This window comes from Amblyomma mixtum, chromosome 5 (genome assembly GCF_055824585.1).
Source record: "Amblyomma mixtum isolate Tamu chromosome 5, ASM5582458v1, whole genome shotgun sequence".
NCBI classification, from domain to species: domain Eukaryota; kingdom Metazoa; phylum Arthropoda; class Arachnida; order Ixodida; family Ixodidae; genus Amblyomma; species Amblyomma mixtum.
The window spans coordinates 85,725,586-85,747,429 of record NC_143016.1 but is presented as its reverse complement, the minus strand read 5'-3'; the positions used below and the strand labels follow the sequence as shown (position 1 = coordinate 85,747,429).

At 45.9% G+C, this 21,844-nt stretch overlaps 1 protein-coding gene across 2 annotated transcripts in view; it reads right to left on the bottom strand.

The window, feature by feature from the left end:
• The window catches only part of ssp3 (SCAPER domain-containing protein short spindle 3), a 113,243-nt gene that overhangs the window by 50,787 nt on the left and 40,612 nt on the right, over positions 1 to 21,844 (bottom strand). For both annotated transcript variants that reach the window (XM_089545386.1, XM_089545387.1), the window contains 6 exons: positions 21,127 to 21,250; positions 19,261 to 19,436; positions 17,659 to 17,799; positions 16,591 to 16,828; positions 12,197 to 12,346; positions 11,023 to 11,214 (listed from right to left, as the gene is read on the bottom strand). In XM_089545386.1, coding sequence (XP_089401512.1) covers positions 11,023 to 11,214; positions 12,197 to 12,346; positions 16,591 to 16,828; positions 17,659 to 17,799; positions 19,261 to 19,436; positions 21,127 to 21,250 — 1,021 coding nt within the window. The remainder of the gene's footprint in view (positions 1 to 11,022; positions 11,215 to 12,196; positions 12,347 to 16,590; positions 16,829 to 17,658; positions 17,800 to 19,260; positions 19,437 to 21,126; positions 21,251 to 21,844) is intronic.

The following is a 21,844-nucleotide window of genomic DNA, read 5'->3' as shown; positions in this document are numbered from 1 at the left end:
CATGCTGTGTCTAACAATGCTCAGGATTATCACTGCAGCTGTTAACAATTCTACACAGTTGCCCTTGAACTGCGCAACACATTCAAAGCCAACAAATATAAACTGTGGAATTAAGCTTATGCACATGGAGGTGACACTAGGTGGGAAGGGTCCAGTTTCAGACCACACTAGGTGTGGCACAAGTCAAGCTGCAACAGGAATACATGGAAAAGGTGACCATGGTGGCAACCCTGTGCTAGCCACTGGAGCCTTTGCCATGACTGCAGGTAGTAATGAAATAAGTGAAAGCTCGTTAATTCAAAACTCGATAATTCGAATTTTCGGATAATTCGAACTACCTACTTGGTCCGGCCAAGCTCCATAGAGATCTGTGTATAAAAAAGCCCATTAATTCGAAAGCGAGTCGGTTCCGTTACGGATAATTCGAACTACGCGCCACCGCGTCTGGGCGGCTTGGCACACAGCATGTGGTCAAAAAAAAAAGCACCTCCTCCGCATAGTTAGCTGCGTACGTCCTAAACGGGGACAGAAGATGGAACTAGATAAAACCTTGGAAAAGTGGGTAAAGCTTAAATGGCACCATCACCGGCGCGGTGGCCGGCGGCACCGGAGGGTAGGGGTTGGCGACCGCGCTGGCGGCTGCCTACCCTCTTTTCCGCGCAACCTCCGGAACTCGCATCTAAATACTCGTTAATTCGAGCCCTGTTAATTCGAAAATACGGATAAGCACTGTCAGCGCGGTCCCAGCCAACGCCCATGAAGGCTATGACTTCGGACCGCCGCAACAAATTACGAGCGAAAAACTTTTTTTTTTTCTTTGCGAGTGTCGTCCATGCTTCCACCCATCGCGGTCGGACGCCAATGGAAGCACGCGCTCAGCGCGAACAAGACGCCGGCTTTTGAGTGGCAGTAGACGGCGTCCGCCCCAATCGCCCATGGTACATAAGGCGAACATACTGTCACGTGCTTGCACAGAGCCTCGTCGGAAGAAGCAGAAGATGAAGGACCAGCAGAGAGAAAGGAAGAAAAAGAGCTGAGGGACGCTGGTAGGCTTCCTGCTTCCATCCTGCTCCGACCGATCCCCTCTGTGAATAACCCCCCGTGCGTGCTAAGCACGTAACAGTTTGGTGGAGGTGCGGGGTATCGATCCCCGTACCTCTCGCCGTATACGCCAGAAGCCCTATCGAGTCTCAGCCACTGAACGTAAGTTAATAGATGACCAAGTTCAAGAGATGCTAACGCGAGGCATAATTCGAGAGTCTTCAAGTCCTTGGGCAGCTCCAGTTATCCTTGTGAAGAAAAAAGATGGCACATGGAGGTTCTGTGTTGACTACCGTCGCTTAAATACGGCCACGAAGAAGGACGTCTACCCGCTTCCACGTATAGATGACGCAATTGATTGTCTGCACTCCGCTTCATACTTTTCTTCTATTGATTTGAGATCCGGCTACTGGCAAATCCCCATGCACGCTGCAGATAGGGAAAAAACGGCATTCATAACACCAGACGGACTTTACGAGTTTAACGTTATGCCTTTCGGATTATGTAACGCACCTGCAACATTCGAGCGGTTCATGGATACAATCCTGCGTGGCCTTAAGTGGAAAATTTGTTTGTTATTGGACGACGTTGTAATTTTTGGCAAAACGTTTAGTGAGCACAACAGCCGCCTGGATATTGTGCTTGATTGCATGGAACGAGCTGGCCTTATCCTCAATTCCAAGAAATGTCATTTTGGGAACCGTGAAACAATTGTTCTTGGTCATTTAGTTGATAAAGAAGGTGTTCGACCAGATCCAAAGAAAATTGAAGCTGTTAAAAGTTTTACGGTGCCACAATCAGTGAAAGAGCTGCAGAGTTTTTTAGGGCTCTGCTCGTACTTTCGACGTTTTATAGCTAGGTTTGCGGACATCGCTTACCCACTGACGTGTTTGCTGCATAAAGATGCACCGTTCAATTGGACCAGCGAATGTGACGCAGCTTTCCGACATCTGAAATTTCTTTTGACCTCGGGCCCCATCCTACGCCACTTCTGCCCATCTGCACCAATTGAAGTGCATACTGATGCAAGTGGTATCGGTATCGGCGCTGTACTTATACAACGCCATGGTCACGATCAGCACGTGGTAGCATATGCCAGCCGGTCATTGAGTAAGAGCGAAAGAAATTACACGGTTACTGAGCAAGAATGTCTCGCCGTTGTTTTCGCTGTACAACGCTTCCGCTCCTATCTGTACGGGAATGCTTTCACCGTCGTCACCGACCACCACTCGCTTTGCTGGCTAGTGAGTCTTCGTGACCCCTGTGGCCGGCTTGCTCGATGGGCTTTGCGCCTACAAGAATTTAATTTCACTGTGGTGCATAAAAGCGGCCGTAAACACTCAGATGCCGATTGTCTTTCCCGTTTGCCGCTTCAAACGACTGATGACGACGCAGACAACTTTGATGAATATTTGGCGTCACTTTCACAAGCCTTCCCCGATCTTCAAGTTTTCCGAACTGAGCAACGCAAGGACCAAACATTAACCTCTTTGTTTGATGCCGCTCAAGATTCTGTAAAGAATACTTTTTGCATTCGCGACGGTTTGCTTTATAAGAAGAATTTTGCTTCTGGAGGAGCACGCATGCTTCTTGTCGTACCCGAAAACCTACGCATCACAGTTCTTGAAATGATGCACGACGACGCCACGTCTGGGCACTTGGGAGTGACACGCACACTCCACCGCACACAGCAACGATTTTACTGGCCTAACATGCGTTCAACCATCCAGCACTATGTAGCCAGCTGTGTGCAATGCCAGCGCTTTAAGCTGCCGACTTCAAGTCCACCTGGCAAACTGCGGCCAATCACACCTCCAACAGCCCCGTTTGAGCAAGTTGGCATTGACCTCCTTGGACCTTTCCCACGGTCCTCGAAAGGAAATCGATGAATTCTTGTGTGCGTAGACCACTTAACCCGTTATTGTGAGACAGCCGCGATACCAGCTGCTACTGCGTCTGAAGTATCTAACTTCTTACTTCGTTTCGTCATTCTTCGGCATGGCCCTCCTGCAGTTCTCATTAGCGATCGTGGACGCCAATTTACAGCGGACGTTGTTGAAGAACTTCTCCGCCTCAGCAGCTGCAGTTTTCGCCACTCCACGCCATATCATCCCCAAACGAACGGTGTGGTAGAACGCACTAATCGGACGCTCACCACCATGCTTGCTATGTACGTCGCTGCAGATCATAAGGACTGGGATGGCGTCCTCCCGTTCATTACTCATGCATACAACACAGCGCAACATGAGACAACTGGCTACAGCCCCTTTTACCTGCTCTATGCCCGGTCGCCTCGCTGTGGCCTTGACACCATTCTACCATTTTTCATCCACGACGAACCTTCTCTTGCGACCACACTCTGCAGAGCTGAAGAAGCTCGCCAGCTTGCCCGCGTTCGAATTTTATCTTCGCAAGAGCGTTCCAAGAACCGCTACGACGTCCAACACCAAGAAGTTTCTTATGTTCCTGGTGACATTGTGTGGTTGTGGACCCCTCTACGCAAGCGTGGTCTGTGTCAGAAACTGCTATCCCACTACACTGGACCGTTTGTTGTGTTGGAGTGCATTAGTGACGTTAATTACGTTATATCGCGACTAACTGCTAGTGGTCGATGGTCACGCCAGTCTCAGGTGGTGCATGTAGCCCGCCTCAAGCGATTCCATCCCAGACGGTCTATTTAACTCGCCCGACGGGCTTCGTCTGCGAGGAGGGAAATGTCACGTGCTTGCACAGAGCCTCGTCAGAAGAAGCAGAAGATGAAGGACCAGCAGAGAGAAAGGAAGAAAAAGAGCTGAGGGACGCTGGTAGGCTTCCTGCTTCCATCCTGCTCCGACCGATCCCCTCTGTGAATAACCCCCCCGTGCGTGCTAAGCACGTAACAATACTGAAAACGAGGCTTGCACAACCGAACAAGCGCTGGCACTCTGCCAAAGTTCGCTTCCCCCTTGCTGGAGCTAACCCCCCCCCCCCCCCTCCCGGCCTAAGAATCTGAAAAAAAAAAAAAGCGTCAGTCGTTAACGCTTCCCTCCGTTTGGCACCGTCACGGCCCACAACGCATTTCTTGGCGGCGCGCCAAGATGCTGCGCAGCGATAAGCCCACAACGCATTTCTTGGCGGCGCGCCTAGATGCTGCGCAGCGATAAGTGATTTTATCGCTGCGCAGCATCTTGGCGCGCCGCCAAGAAATGCGTTGTGGGCCGTGACGGTGCCAAACGGAGGGAAGCGTTAACGACTGACGCTTTTTTTTTTTTCAGATTCTTAGGCAAAAATCTGGGGGTGGGGGGTGGGGGGGTCATTATGTGAGTGGGTTCATTACGCGAGTATAAATACCCTACATATACCGTAATGCAAATGGTTCTTGTCGGTTTTTTCGCGGCCATTCGATAATTCGAACATCGGATAATTCGAACTTTTTTCCGGTCCCGTGAAGTTCGAATTAACGAGCTTTTACTGTAATAAAAAAAACTTGTGCCTTTTGCGCAATTTGCAAAAGCTTTCTTACAGGTCTCCTCCATTGAAGTTTTGAAGGTACAGTAGCACCACCTCATCGCAGCAAAAAAACAGAGCTGGATAGCATAAGGCAAGCTCTGCCTATGATGGAGACCGTGTCGCCAGCTTTCTGCATCGACTCCTGCTTTTTCTGCTCCTTCATGAGCGTGCAAAAGACAATGCAACACAGATATTGCTGTGAGCCCAATACAGAACAACTTTCAAAAATGAATGCTGCAGGTCTTCCGCACAAATGTTGAAAAGACGCAGGAATCGATGGCTGTCTGGTCAAGCAACCCTCAGTCCCAAAACATTGTCACCGTCACTACTGCTGCGTTGTAGGCTGCCATGAATAAGATCTCAATCCCAATATACGTATCCTTCAAAGCCGCAAAAAGCTTGAGCAATGGGAGCGCTGGATACAGGCAGTTTGATGAACTGGTTAATAGAGAGAGAGAGAGATGAATAAATGAAGGTGCCACATACCCTGAATAGAACTATTTCAGATACAGAAAGCTACTGGGGGAGGGGGGGGGGATAACAGAAATATTGTTTGTGCTGTGCTGACCGTTCAGCTGTAAGGCACATTGCCCATCAGGCCAGTTTTCAGCAGCTGCCCAATTAAAAACTGTACTGCGGCAAGTGATGCTATCACTGCGCTTTGTGCGGTGTTGACGAGGGTGTAGCGTCAGTACAGGAGAGGATTCTATCTCTATTTTTTTTTAGCCCCTCTTCATATGTTTTTGAGAGGTTTAAGCCTGCGATAGCCATGCTAGGCATTCCCTCACCTTATTTTATTATTTTCTTTTGGCTTTTGTCTCTCAGAGAGACCCCAAAATGAAAGAAATGAGGGCCGCAACACTGTGCTTATCACTCGAGCACTGATGTTCGAAATGTTGCAGCTCGCAATGAAAACGTGCTTGTTTTTCATTTTCATGCAATTTGCAAGAATGCTGGTACACAGTTTCTACTTGATTTTGTATGCTCAGACAGTGTTCGCAGTTCTTGCCAATTTATCTGCCCTGTTAACTTTCACAATGTAAATTCAGACATGGATTCCTGTCACAAAACATTTGCGGGGTCCGTATCCTTGTTAATACTCTTTTTGAAAAGAAATGTCAAGAGCTTGTATTCCTCCTACCTCTTCCTGCATGAATAAACCTTTAAAGGAACCCAGAGAGAGAGAGAGAGAAAAAACAAAATGCATTTTCCATACAACGGTTAATGCTTCTGCCCTCTGGTTGGAATCTTTAGTCTAGAACCCAGTTGGTAGCTGCAATGGCCCTTGGTGCTAGTGGTAGCTGGCAGAAATGATAAACTGAAAATTGTAATCCCAGCTGCAAGAAAGTAATCAAGTTTTAGTATAGGTTGTTGTACACTTGAGTTTTCACACCCAAAGCTGTTACACAGTGATTTACGTCTTGTCTAAGAGTTTCAGTGAAGCATGATTTGTGCTTCAACTATGAAATATAAATCACCAGAACCACTGCGTTCTAACAACCCAAAGCGCTTGATCACGATGCGAAGGAAGCGTTGAGTTTCATCAAAAGACCCCGTAGGCAGACATGGGCATTGGGCTTTGAGCCTGCAACATCGTCTTGTGTACAAGTCTGGGAGCCCGCACCAAGATGTGGGCTGCATGTCTCATCATCCCGTGGAGCCGCCTGACTTGAATATTGAACACTGGGCCATTTCAGGTTTTCTCAACACTGCTGCCGAACAACGCTGTGACTCCTCATCCTGATTGCTCAAGGAAGGCCTCTATTCTGTAAATCTGAACGCCTCCCAAGGACTACTACTTCTCAGTGATAGCACTCTGTTCATCCGTCCACAAGAAAGAGTAGCACCAACATCTCTCTAGGCCAGTTTGCACCACACTGTATGCCGCTATGCAGCCAAGCTCCTGCAACCTGCACCAGTGTAGGAAAAAGCCATATTTGCTGCCTGATGCTATCAACGCATTGACATTCCTCCCGAAGCTACTGATCAGTTGGTCTTGATCTTTTTGGTCCTTTCCGATGTCACATTCTGGCAACAAGTGCATTAGCTGCGACAAGATATGCTCTAATGCATTCATTACCCACAAGGTGCACTGACAACGTTGCAGATTTTCTTCTGCAGGACATTACCCTTCACCATGGTGCTTCATGGCAATTACTCACCGATTAAGACTGCTATTTTCTGTCAGAAGTCATCAGTGATATCCTGCGCTTGGCGTATGACAGCACAAACTGACCACAAACTATCATCCTCAGACCAATGGCTTTACTGATTACCTTAATCGAGCACTGACTATATGCTCTCTATATAAGTCTCAGTTGACCACAGTGACTGAATGATCTGCCTTGTGTTACTTCTGCCTACTATTCTTCCTGCCACAACATCTCCAGTTTTTCACCATTTCACCTATTTTTCAGCAGGCGCCATACATTTCCATGGGGCCCAGACACATTGCAACTGCCTGCTGTTGCCTCATCTACACAGTACACACAAGATTCTCTCTCACATGCAACACTGGCGCTCCAACTTGCTCATACCCACCTATTTTGTCTCTTATACTAATGTTCCCTCCTGCTGCATGTCCCCCCCCCCCCTCCCCCTGAAGCGCGTGTATTTGAGACCTCCACGTAACGAACGCCTAGCGGCGGTTGACCTTGATGTAACGAACTCGCTAGGCTGGCTGTCTGTTAGCCTGTGCTGGGTTACGAAATTTGGCTGCAAAGTAAAGCAGAAACTGACATGAGAGGAGCGTCAACAATTGCAACGAGCGACTGCAGTTGAGAGAATGCATCCGTCAGCGCATCTCCGTTGGTTTCGCTTTCGCTGCCCCGCGGTTGCTTGTGTAGCCCGGGATACATGCGACGTTTTTTTCACAATATTCGCGCAGCAGAAAACGTTCTGGCGGCGCAACGCCCGGCTGGAGATACACAGAGCGAAGCGGCGGTGTGCTGCCACGACGCGAAACCAATTGTGATCAACAAGTGGCAAATAGCACTGAGGAATTAGGTCTGTGAGAGCAGCGACGCCGACTCTTCAGTTAAAATCACGAAAGTGTTCACTTCGACACCAATGTACTTCCTTTAGCACGCATGCATAAGTATCTATAAGAATTGGCGTGCTCGAATGCATGGCGTCGCGTACTCTTGGGTGCCCGCTCTGCCGCGGACAACACTAGCTGCGGTTTTCTTCGACGCAATCCTTCAGGAAGGAAATGCAGGCATTTAGATCCAAGATTCGGCCGCGTTCTCTAAAAAAAAAAAGCGACATTTCATGTCTGATGTAGCGTTTATTTTCACGATAATAACATATCCGTGCCAAAATCACTGCATAGCTCGTTGGTCATGGTGGCCATGCTGGTGACGGTAGGCAGAGGCAGCCACACCGGAAGAAGGGCTTTCTGCGCTGCTGTTAGCTTGATTCAGCTGCCAACTTCCGGTCTCACCGGACACCGCGCGTCAATATCTGGTGGAACCAGATTGGCGGCGGCGAGTGTATTTCTCGACGCCCGACGCCAAGTGCGCACACCGTCGGGCGAAAATCGCTGACTTGCAGCCGTAAAAACGCTCCATATATTCTGGCCTTACACAAGTCGCAGCGGAGGTGGCAGCGGCTGCCGTGGCAGTCGCGCTATAAGGCATCGAACAATGGGGTTTCCTGTAAACATTTTCACGTTGATTTCACCTGCATTTATTTCTTATTTTGGTTTCCATTCTGCATTGCTGTTTCGGGTGTTCTCGCGAAAACTGCGAGTAACGAAAAATCCCGGACTTTTTTCAACATCGTTATATCCAGATTTAACTGTACAGCTTTTGCTGTAAAAGAAATGGTACATAAAACAACATGCAAGGCTGCACAAGAGGGAGAACCCATAGACAGTGCGCCTGCCAGCCAGTTGGCTACACAGGCGTAGACACATGTACACGCACACACAATGTAGTTTCAGCTCTCCACAGCACAGATGCTCCATGTAGCATGCGTATGCGGCCGCCTCAATGCGGTCGTTTATTAAAACTTGTATGGCCGTGGAGTCATCTGCCATGAAGTGTGCCAGGCACCTAACACTACTTGCTCGAGAAAACTCGCCGGAAGGCTAGTAGTACAGAACTCGTGCAGCACAATGTCAAATCAAGCGCTGAAGTGCAGGAGGCTTCAATAGCTGCACTGACAACCCAAGTACACTTAAATCTCATTATAAATAAGTCGAAAGGGCGCCGAAATTCTTTCATTATAACCATTAGTTTGTTACAGCCACTGATTAATAATTACGCGGTTAATTATTGTATACGAGGTTGCACTTACTACAGGTAAGCCATAGCCGAGGTACGAGTTCCCGTCACGGCCAAGTGGCTGCATCCGCGGCAAGTGCTATTGCTTGCCGATATCTCATACAGTGAGAAACGAGAGTCAAAGGCATTTCGAAGTGACTTTATTGTTGTTATTCATGTCGAACCTTTCACGTCGACGGTGCACGTCGAGAGCTGCCTTCTGCTCCAGGTCGATAACCTTTCGTTTTCGCTTCCAGCTGCTGCCGCAGCTATCCATTTTTATGTCGTGAAACTGGCGACACGTCGAAAATAAGCACTCTGACGGACTGACCACGCCGGTAAAGCTAGGCCTACAACCCCTACACGCACAGCGCTGGTACGGAACACAGCTTGCGATGGCGCGCAGCACAGAACAACACAACGGAGTGCGAGGCTTGGCTTGGCTAGACTTGACTTGGAACGTTTCCATATGGTAAGGGCGAAACCGACCGCTTGTGGCTGCTTGGCCAGCCTGGCTTGGCTTGGGGCATTGCCGGATGGCGAGGGGCCGGCGCGGGAGATTCGAACTGCCGCATCGGAGGTCCGTAACGCGTCGTGCAATTTCCCAAATCTATATATAGTGTGCAAACTGGCCGGTTAGTTGGCATTTTGGAATAACAACTGTTCGTTATATTCGTTGATCAGTGAAATTTTTTTCGTTAAAACAAAATTTTAAACACATCGGTTTCTATGGGGACTTTCCAAGGGGAATTGCGATTCTTTCGTTATATCCATTGTTTCGTTATAAACCGTTTCGCTATAACGAGATTTGAGTGTACAAGAGTGCTGCATTGCCTGAACTGGTGCAGTAAGTGCAGCCAAATCAAGGAGACCTTAATTTACTTGCACAATTTGTGCCCTCACGTAATTTGCGCACCGCTAATTTATTACCCGCTTTTACAAAAAAAAAATAAAAACTTTTACTCGCATATTTTCCACACCCACTGCGCAAGCACACCAGCTTGCACGCAGGTGTGAGCAAGGCAGGCTTTGGAAGATTGGTGCAGCCATGTCACCACGTGTGGCTGCGAAAGGCTAGTGAATGGCATCAAAAAAAAAGTTCGCAAGTTACTTCTAAATTGGTCCTGCTAAAGACAAGCCAACTGTGTGCCGTTCCCCCGGCTCACTTGTGTCAGCGGTTGCTAGTATCCTGTTCGAACGACTGAGACAGCTAACTTCTGGTAACCTCTAGAGCGTGTGTTGTGCCAGAATCCATAACTGCGAAACAGTTGGCTGTTCTGTTTGCAGCTACTCATCTGGGCTGCATGAAAGGGCGCCATTTTACTGCGTTGTATCTTTACCTGCCTCCGGCTGCTGGCATTGCGATTGTGCCATTCCATGTTTACTGTTCTGAGCTGCACATATGCTGTCATCACACGGGGAACTACATAACGTGGGTCTGGGGAGGGTGTTGGAGAGTGGTATGTGTCGACTTATATTTGGAGTCAACTTTTTTTTTTTTTTTTGCCAGCAAGAGGCATGAGTTGCGGGGTCGACTTATCCGTGGCAATATACCGCATACATTGCGAGTTATGACCTTTGTAGAGTTTTCAGGACGTTTTCGTGAAATCTCCGCGCAATTTGCGTACCCCTTTTTTCTGAAGCCTTAATTTTAGAATAAAAAAGTGCACAAATTACACGAGTAAATAAGATATTTATATGTTGGTCAAATGTTTAGGGGAATCCCACAAGGTGGAGTAGATTTGTAATAAGGGAGTAATTACTCGTTGGCATCCACCCGAGCGCAGCCATACGGCTACAAAGGAAAGCTATACAGCTTTCTCAGAAACTTCGTAGTTAAAGAAAAATTCGTCCTGGTCCGGGGTTCAAACCCAGGACCACCGCTTCACCAGACCAACACAGTTTGACCAACACATTTGACCAACACAGTTCCCACTTCGAGTTATTGATCAATTCGCTCTCGCCCTACCATAAGCTTGCCGTCCTGGTTAGTTCAATTGGTAGAGCGACTGCTCCGGTGAAGCAGTGGTCCTGGGTTCGAACCCCGGACCAGGACGAATTTTTCTTTAACTACAAAGTTTCTAAGAAAGCTGTACAGCTTTCCTTTGTAGCCGTATGGCTGCGCTTGGGTGGATGCCAATGAGTAATTACTCCCTTATTAAGATATTTATATGCTTGAAGCAGCCTTCCAAGGAGCTGATCAAAATCATCTGAGCGTGCCACTTACCTCGACGAAATTGGCCAGCAGTAGGGGGCTCAGTTCCTTTTCTAAGACGGTGCGGTTGTGCTCGTTTCCAAAGCAGCAGCACACGAGTGTGGGCAGGAGTACTTGAGTGAGCTTCGGATTGCTGAAGTACTCGAATGGCAGCGTGCACAACAGCTGCAGAAGAGTGGGTTGCTCCCCTGACTGAATTACAGCCTGTGAACACAAAAGGAAAGAAAGAGAAAAAAAAACATGCTGTATTCCTTTGCCCCCTTACAGCAAAGCACATCTGGATATGACATCACTATTGGCAGGCTCAGCTAATTCTCACTGCTGCTGGAATGCGGTAAAGTATATTATTAATACACTGTCGCAGTATCAAAACTGTAAATGTGAATTACAATTGCCAATGGCCTCTGTGCAAAGATGGCCGCCTAATTTCTTGTTTAACTCAGTATTCTAAAGGATTAAAGTTAAATTCTTAATGGCTATTGCAGCATGTACTGCACAATTTCTTGCCTATTAAGATGATGGCACAAATAATATAGCAGAGTGGAGGGAGTTTAGCTCGAGTCCCCACTCCTATTTTTCCAAACAAATACACGAGGAATGCAGGAATGCTTGCAACAGGCAGTTGCTGTTATAAAAATAAAAATAAATAGAGCTTAGCCCTATTGTCAGAGGCACGGCTGTAATGCACAATCAGGAATAAGACATTTCTCACACACGTGGTTGGCCACCCTATCTCTACCATTCAGTGGATCACTCTTGTAACAGATTCCGGGTATAAAAGACAGCCGGTAATAATGGAAAAGTTATCTGCAAATTCTGATCAGCAATCTCACTTAAAACGGCCACATAAAATTGTGGGAGTTCTCCCAGACTTCTGCAATTTTTGTCATTTTCTATAAACAAAGGGTCTTAAACAAAATTCTGTATCTATCAGCAAATAGATTCGCATTTCATTTTTTCTTTAACACAAGAAGTTTACACAAAGCTGGTTCAGCAGCACCAGAGAAAATTCCTTTTTCCTTTCCCGTGTTCAGGCATAGACAAACAGGCTAAAGCTTCCTCTGAAGGTCACTGCATGCAGCAAACCACTGCGAATAACATTCAGGAACCACATTTTTTTTAAAACTGAACAAGCTTCAGCGTGAAGGGCAAGAAAATGAGCAGCAGCAGCAGAGCAGGCCCCCACCTGGTTGTCTGGGGAGAGCACGGCGAAGTGCCCAACCAGTAACACCACCTGGTGCAGCAGTGCCCACTCTTCCCAATGGGCACAGTACCACAGCAGGTAGCTGGCAATGTGCCGCAGCTGCAGGGACATGCCCTCGGCTCCTAGCACAGCCTGCAGCAGGAAAGGGTTTAAAAGTGATACGGGATGGGAGAATGCAGAGGCAAAGCCCTGAACACAGCACACTAGCCATGTGGGGCATGGCACAAATACAGTCAAGCCCACTTATAACAACAATATTCAAGTGCCATGGAAATACCATTGTTATAACCAGTAATTGTTATAACAGGGTTGTGCCGAAAAAAAGAAAAGATGACAAACTTCGGAGCATTTATTGGCAGTAAATACCTGGAGGGGGTTTGACTGTTCAAATGCCTGCAAAAGCTCGTTGATTCGAACTTCAGGGGACCGAAAAATGTTCACCAATGACCAAAGCACCGCCATCGCAGCACCGGCAGGAGCTTCGCGCACCTCCACGTCACAGATATCGAGCCGGCTTTCCGGAAGTGATTCTTACAGGAAATTCCAAGAAGCATGCAGAACTAAAGGTGCGGTGACAGCTGACAAGAGAAAAACCGCGCTGGCTGCACGCACCCGCACTGCACCAACTGATTGGGGATACGCATGGCGCACGTAGCCAATGCAGCAATGCAGCAGCTCATCTGACGCGATGACGCCTGACCCTGGGACATGTGAAATTTGTGAAGCAGAGAGCATGGGGAAGTTAGCGAAGAACAGCGGAAGATGGGACAACGTACACGCTGCTGGTGCCAGCCGTAGCTCAGAGTGTAAAAACAAAGAAAACCATGTCTGCGCATTTTTTTCTGCGAGCAGTGCACCCCTCAGAAACATTAAAGGGACACTGAGGAGAAATTGAAGTTGGCTTGAATCGACAGAATACCAGCTCCTGAATACAAAAATGCCACTCATACTGACAACAAAGCTCTTGTAACGTAGAAAAAAGCAAGGACCAAAATACAGGTATCGCCGCCACAGGCCAAACTCGCAAGTACAAGCGTGATGACGTTATAGGACAAAACAGTGTTGCTAGAACCACTCAGTGATTCGCGGCTTCTCGTGTTCTAGTGTTGCTAGAACCAATGGTTCTAGCAACACTAGAACACGAGAAGCCGCGAATCACTGAGGCGCAGCCAATGCATGCGCAAATCTCCTTGATGTCGCCAGATGGCGCCACGTACCCGGCAGCTAAGCGCGTGCCTGCAGCATCGGGACCAATCAGCGCCTGCTCACCGGCGTTAGGCGGGCTCCCAGTATTCCGCTAACGGTAACAAGGTACACGGTATGCTAAAGGTGTCTATTTGCTAGAACTTTGTTGACGACTTTGAGAACGGGATCCATCGTAACGCTGGCAAAACGCCAGTGCAAACGTAAACGAAGCGACGGTAGCGACGGCCGCAATAGCCGATAGATGCCTTCAACGTGCGGCCGGCAGTAGCTTTCTTTTCGGCTGCTGCCAGGCCGCACTGCTGGCCGCCAGAAATCATGGAGTCGGCGTTACGTCATGTGTACGTCATGTTTCACGTCACTTAGTCCTGTGTCGTCATAAGAGAATCCCAAGTTTGAATCAGAATGGCGGGAAAAACTTTTTCAACTTCGAATCCAAATTTCTTAAAAATAAATGCATCTTTCGCTGCCGGCCAAGTGGCAACAAAGCCATGAAATGCCGAACTATCGGATTTTGCTGTAAAAAAAATATTAATATAGCTATCCTCACTGTCCCTTAACCCTTTCACTGCCAGGTTTTTTACTCACATCTGCACACACCCTGCCGGGTTTTTTTTGCATGTTAGTTTCCTGGAAATTTTTTGCTAGTAACGCACTAAAATGCTCTGCAGGACATGTAGACATGTTTATTCAGGATAATCTTATAGATATTAGTTGTAATGAATCAAATCTTCCAGCACCAATCTGGCCTGTCGGATTTCCTCCTCTTACGCGGATTTTTCGGTGGCAGGGGGACTTCATCGCTGTCATCACTCGACAAGGCACTTAGGTGGGCGCCTTCCTCGTTCTCATTATCATTGAACTCCGAATTCACAAGCAATTTTGAATTTCTTCGTCCGTCAAAGCGGGGACGAGTGTGGCACAGAGCCTCATGGCTGCTGTGCGTAGACCAAAACGAAGTCACTCCCATGTGTAAACATGCGCGCCATCTGTTGTTTAAAATTTACCCTACAAGATCTATGAATTTCTTGAGTCTCTCCATAGATAGCGCTACATGTTTGCATGGTTTTTTTTACACGAGTATTATCGGGAGCGGCAGGGGGTGAGTTAAAAAGCCAAAACGAGTTAACTCGGGATAGGCAGGGGGTGTGCATATGTGGTAGCCCGAGTTATCTCGGGAGTGGCAGATTAAGGGTTAAGGGGGGACACTACCCTAAACAGTCAACTTTTGAACCACTGGCTCGATTTCATTGAAACTTGTGGGGCTAGTTTATATTACTGCTGGGACCACCTCTGCTAAATTTAATTATTCTAGAATAAGTATCAAGCACGTTATGCAACCTTTGTGCCAAGGATAACTATGCTTGCTTAGGAAAACTACTGTCTGAAAAATAAGGGCAATTTTTCCAATTTTTTGTGTTATGTGGCATTGGGAATGTCCATAGCACACAACTGTGGAATTATTTTGCTTAGTTCTCCTATATTTTCAAAGAATGATACCATATAAAGAATGACATTCGATTTTCATTTTCCATCAATTTTTTTAAGGTCACTTTTCAGTGTGAAAAAAGGAAAAAATAGACAAACTGAGTGCACAATTGTGTTCCTCATAAAATTTCACTCCAGAAAACCTGCTAAAATACCAATATTATCAAGTAATATTGGAAAGATAGTTTTTCTAAGCTGACAGTTGACTAAAGAAATGGGAGGTGAGAAAAATACTCACATGATTGCAAATCACCCCGTTTTATTTTAAGCACTACAATGTTCAAGTCAAGTCCCCAGCTGAATAATAAAATTTGGCAGAGGTGGTCTCAGCAGTGATATTCGCAAGTTTCAATGAAATCGAGCAAGCAATTCAAAGTTCACTCTTTACGGTAGTGTCCCCCCTTAATAACGGACTGCCCCGCCAAGGATCCCTATCATGCTCCCTACTTCCTTCTCTGCATGGGTCTTTTGCTCAGGGGAACGCATTCATGGGTTCTTTTGCTTTCGTGACATTGCTGCGCCGGCTTAGTCCATTGGTCGGCCCCACATGCGCACGCTTTTGTGTTGTAAGCATGGTTTTGCTGGTTTGGTTGCAGCATTTATTTGCTTCTTTTTCTCTATAATGGTTGACACTCAATTACCAGATTTAATTGTTATAATCAATAATGTGCCTTGACAGCATTGCTATAAGCCGTTTATTTTACCATAGAACACATAGTAAAGCTGATGGTGCCACGACTAACCACTGTTATATCTGATATATTGTTATAACCAGTATTGTTATAAGTGGGCCTGACTGTGACACATTAAATGCAATAAGACAATACTGAAGGGCACACTGGTTTATTACTGTGCAAGATACTGTGCAAGAACAAAGTGCAAGATAATGCAGCGCTACAGCATATATTATTGCTTGTCTTTTTGTGTGCATGGCGAGGCTTGTACTGAAACAAAACCAATAAGCGAGGATTAAGAGGCCTACAGCTCGTCAGGTGCACTGCGTCGGCAGCGACATTCTGCAGTGGGTGCATTTTCTTCAAGACGGAGCATGAAGAAAACGCTCCCTTCGGCACTGTAGCTCAAGCTGCCGCTCTTCATCCACTTCATGAGCCACCATGTTTCGTTTTCTCAGCAATACACTGGGCCATGCCCTATCGGTAGCAATCTCTGATGTCAATACACCAGTATGAAGATATCTGCCTACCTTGCAATACTTCATGACAACATTCAGTAAGCTCCTTTGCCATGTAAGCATGAAGTCAGACTGTCATATTAAACTCTTTAATAATGTTACTCAAAGAATTGTACCCAGCTTAGTAAACAAAGTTTAATAAAATTACTACTGCATAGTTCCATCTGCTTTGCGCTTCAGAGGTACTATAAGTTGTGCTAATAATGAGTAAAACAAAATCTGTGTGCAATATGCTTTTCTTTTTCACTCGCTTTTGTGAAAAGGTCTCTTTTTTTTTTTAACTGCTCGTATTCATGCCTGAAACTGATCAATCTGATTCACAACCAATCTGCATTATTTATATTCAATTTGATCTTCACACACGCTCTAAACTTTGTCAACTCAAAGACAAAAAAAAGTGAACACATTTATGCCGCTTAGAACCACATTATGATTTCTTTAAAGTGACCAAAATGCAAGCAACAGCATGCACAACACAAGCACGCCCGCTCACCTGGAACATGGTCAAATCAAGACACGCGACGTGGTTCAGCAGTGTAATGGCGGCACTGGTGATGGCCAGCTTTCCTGGTGACAGCAGGGTGGGCGTCTGGTTTGCAGCGCGCCACCCAGACGGCACTCCCATCTGTAGCAGGGTGCCATAGAGTAGTGACACAGAGCCAGCCAGCTGGGTGACCCCAATGGTCACTGCCAGCTGCGTCGAGTCTTCCTCCTTGCGATGCTTTGTTCGACTGAAGAGAAAAAAAAGCAATCGTCACGTGACAATAACTGCAGCTCAGGAGGCGCTCGCAGACAGCAGAAAAAAAAATTTTTGCTAATGAAGTCAAAATGATGGAATCTTCAAGAAACATGTACTTTTGTGTGCTGATTCCAAATATGTAATTTAATTTTATGTAAAACAAGTCCTTGTGAACTTACATAATATGTTATGCAGCTTTTTGCTGCAAGCTTTTAATAAATTTTACTGCAAGAAACTTTCGAGGACGCATGCCATTGGCTTGTCTTGACATCAAACTATGCAATAAGGGCAAAATTATTATCCTATCTATCACAGAAGTTTAGTTACAGGGTTTTGAATTTGCCACTTCACAAATGGGCAGAAACTGATGATTTCAAAATCCTATATAACTCACCTTCTATAACAGGCAGGATGATAATTTTAACCTTATTGCATAGCTTGATGTCAAGAGAAACCAATGGCATGCAATCTAGCAAGTTCCCTGCAGTAGAACAAGGACTTGTTGTAGATGAAATTAAATTACATAATATTTGGAATCTGCATGCAAAAATGTATGCTCCATGAAGATTTCATAGTTGTGACTTCATCAATAAAAATTTATTTCTAAGACCCTCTTCCCCCCTTAACAGATTATGCACTTGAAGTATATTCCCAATGTTAGGCACTGATGGTTTACACATCCTCGCAAACTTAAGTCCATTCTTTAAGCGTAACTGCAAAAACAACTCCCATTTCAATCCACTAACAGTTCAGCTCAATAAGCAATACTGATTTGCTGAGGCTCCACTGTAAGTGAGGAAAGTGCTATACAGTAATGCCAACCTTTTGGTGACGACGCTGGCGAGGCAGGCGACAAACTCCATGGCCTCCACCAAGAACTCAGTGAGCTGAGGTGTCTCAGAGCCACGCATTTTGCCCAGGCACTGAGAAAGTTTGTCCACGGTTCCAATGCTGACTGAATAACTGCAATGGGAAGAGATTACAACAGGAGTGCAAGCGTTGAGTAAACCATATGCAATACAGACTGACAGGCTGAGTACAGCAGGCCGAAGCTCTCACACTGCAAGGCTATTCTGCATCTGCTATTCAGCACCTTCACTGTATTGCTGTGCTCCTGAGCACAAGAGGCACAGGAAGCGGCATGAGGAAGAGGTCTGAGGAAGAGGCATTTTCAGATATTTGGCAGTGATTAAATACTGCGCACTTTCACAAATTTGACCATGGCGAAACCAGGTCATCCGGACAAATGAGTTGAAGACTGAGTTTAAAGTGTCAGGAAAATAGCAGTACAAAGGTATTCTCTTCGCTTTCTTTGTAGTTTATTGTGTTAACTGGTCACATTCAGACACTGACAGGCTTGGACCTCGTGTGAAATTCTGCAAGTGGGCTTTTTCACATATCGCGCGCGATGAGAGCAAGACAGCCAACCATCTACAACAAACAATCACAATGCAGAAGCATGTGATTTTTTTTGTTCGATCCTAACAACCAGGCCAAAAAAATAGTCTGGCCGCATTGTTTCAGTTTATGACTTTTTGCCGCTAGCCCACAGCGATGGTGAACGACCCAAACCAGCTGCACGCTGCTTCTGGGTGTTGATTGAAGCGTCACTGGTAATTTAGTTTATTATAAAAAATCTTGCAGTTCCAATGCCAATGTGCACTTTCACTTATGTCTGCATTGCTCCTCCAGCAAGCCAAAACTGCGCACTCATCATGGGCTTTCCATCGTCTGTGCAATGAAGCCTCCACTTAAGGCTTCACCGCATTTTGGAATTTTCGGCAGCTTCTCTTTTTTTGTGGGGGGGGGGGGGGGGGGGGGGGGGCATTTAATAACTCTACCTTCGGATAATTGGCGCAATTCTTCCACGTCTTTCAAATCTGAATTAATGAGGTTTTACTACCCATCAAGTTATTTTTAGCTGCCAGTTATGTGAAATTCAAAGATTCATTTTGTTATTCATTCTTCACAACCACAGTACAGGTTGCTTTTTTTGTATGGCATCGGTGTCTACAACACACCTGCCTCAGTTGGCAGAGGGCAGCATCTCCACATTCAGGGGAGAGGAGGATACAGTGTGTTACACTGCGACTGCTGGATTGGATCGGGAGAGTGGAGCGGCGGCAGTATAATGATAAGAAAGCCAGCGAGACTGTGCAGATGGGGCATGGAGCGCAAGCCGACACGAGTTGCAGTACATTCACTCGAGCATTAAAAGGAAGCGTAATAGTTTAGGCCAGAATAATGTTAAGAATTCTTTTGCTGTCACACCACAACTAATGCTCAAACATTCACATTACACATTTGTAACCATCCTGAAAGTTTTCTTCAGTCTTTGCTTTCTTTTCATTTCAATGCTCACTCCTTTCGTATCGGCCAGGCATTTCTGTAGTGGGGAAAATTGGGTGAGGAAGGCTGGCTCACCTGATAACGTCGAGTAACCTATGCAGGTGGTCGTCAGAGGCCATGAGCTCAGAGTCTGAGCGAGTGACGCCCTTCAGCGCTGCCCGCACCAGTGCCAACAGTGCAGCCACCGTCGCATCCTGGCCTGGCTCAAGGCGCCCGCCAGAGCTTGGGGCCCACTCGTCTGGCACCATCAGCTGCACAGTGCAACCCAGAACATGGTGCAAGCTCCTTCATGAATGAATAGCTCGTGGATGCTCTTGTTCCGACCTTATGCTCTTTTCACTTTAAATTCAGCAATGGCAAAACAAAATTAAACGCATTTCTAGTTTACCGCCTCATCTGACTGCAGCCATCACAAGCTACAACTTTAAGAGTGCTTGGAGTTTATTTCTAATTAGTATGTGGTGTGCCGTGTTCAAACTGGCAGAAGCTGAAGAGAAAAGCATGCATCTGACTGCCCATAAATTCTTTCAGTGCAAAATATTACAGTTTAATATAAGCAATGACAAGGAACAAGGGCAAGACAGAACACTTAGTATTTAGCTCCAAAATAAATTTTACCATGCCTCTAGTATTAACTACATGCCAGAGTGTGACATCATGACAACGTGTCTAAAAACATCTTGCCTGATTTTTTTTTTAAGTTTTCAGCATAAAAAGCAGACATGTGCGTAGACAAGCATATATATGTGCGAGTACAGCAGTACTGGCTCATTTCTAAGATGCATTTTCTTGATACGTGCTCACTGCACACATCTGGAAAAAACCATGCAAATAAACACTACTGCAGTTGCAAAAGCACCAATCAACACCCCCTGCACCATATACCAGGCTCTGAACCAGAGCTTGTATACGCAGGCAGCCCTGCTTGTAGCTCCTTTCTTTTTCCTGCACAATACGTCACACACAATACACCCCAAAGCAAGAGCGCATTAAAGGTGTGTGATGAAATAACGAGTAAGAGGAATGAAGCCTTGACACAGGTGAGGGGAAAAGGAAAAGCATAGCTAGCACGACAACAGCAACCACAGAAAGAGAAAAACAATGCAGCAAGATGACCCGATTAGAGAGGCACACCATACTCCTCTACTAGGAGGCGCAAACTGAGAGTGAAAGAACGAAGAAAATATTCAGCATTTAATAAGTTAACGTACCATCAGAGCAGCTTGTAGTTATATGACATAAAGGTGTTCAAAACCTTGCGAAATAGCCCAATCAAGAAAAACTGCATGAAACAGACATCCATATTAAATATTTGTGAGTGCTTGCTCACAAGTGTACTTGCAAGTTCTACTTTAAAGTTATATACACAAGCTGTGCCAAGCATTTAGTCTACACATGCTTGACCACTGCAAATCTGAACCTGGGTCAAGCAGCAAAGACAAAAGAGGCGATTAAGAACAAATGAGTTCTTGCAATACACAGACAAGTGAGTGCTAATAAGTTTCAATGTAATGACCCAGCAAACTGAGACGGTATATTGAAACTGGCTGGTAAGCAACTGAAAGCACGTCAACTGCACTAGATGGGGATTACAGTCAAACCCACTTATAACAATACCGGTTATAACAATATATCGGATATAACAATGGTCAGTTGCGGCACCGTCAGCTTTTGCATGTGCTCTATGGTATTTTCGGCACAACCCTGTTATAACAATTATTGGTTATAACAATGGTATTTCCATGGCACTTCAGTATTGTTATAAGTGGATTTGACTGTACATTCCTTGCCATGAACAACTACGTTTCCTCACCGATTAGACATCCATCTGCCATTACCTTAATTTTTGACTTTTTCTGATGTAATGATTAGTTACCAAACCTAAATCTCCATCTCCCAAGCCCTGAAGTAATGAAAACAAGAACAGCAGCTTCGACTCACATTAAGGCGGTGTGCCAGTATGTCCAGCAGGTAGCCAACACGATTACTAAGGACCAGGTAGTCACAGTTGGTGTGGCTCTTCTCGCAGGATATCTTCAGCACATTGCAGGCCCGCACGAGGCACCTGGAACCATGGCCAAGAGGCCAAAGCATTAGTTGTCTCTCATGACAATTCATAATCACAGACCCAACCGAAAGAAAGCCCATCTCATTTAAAAGAGAGAGGTAAATCAAATTTGCTTACACACACTTCCATGAACTAGTCTCAGAAATGCCGGATACCCACAAATGTGTTTTTTATTCCAACTTAAACATCGAATTATTCGGTTACATATGCATTGTAACTTACAGGAAAGAGCTCAGAAGATTTTACAACATGGCGCTCCACAGATGGCTTGCTTGCCTGGAGAGGTTTTGCGAAAGTTCTGCTGATATTATACATAGTTGCACTCAAACAAGGTCTTTTCATACCAACAAATAAAAAAACTTTGACAATTAAACTGCCATTTCGCTTCTGTGCATTACATGATGCTACCTCACTGTGAAGGACTGAACTGCAGTAAGTTCTCAAAACCACAAAATTTTTTCACCAGTATATTAACATATGATACACAGGAACCTTTCTAGCGTAAGCAACTAATAACACGAAAAAAAAAAAATTCACAAAAGATTAATGTGATTCATGAGGCAGAGCATGCATTGGCATTATCGATTCCCC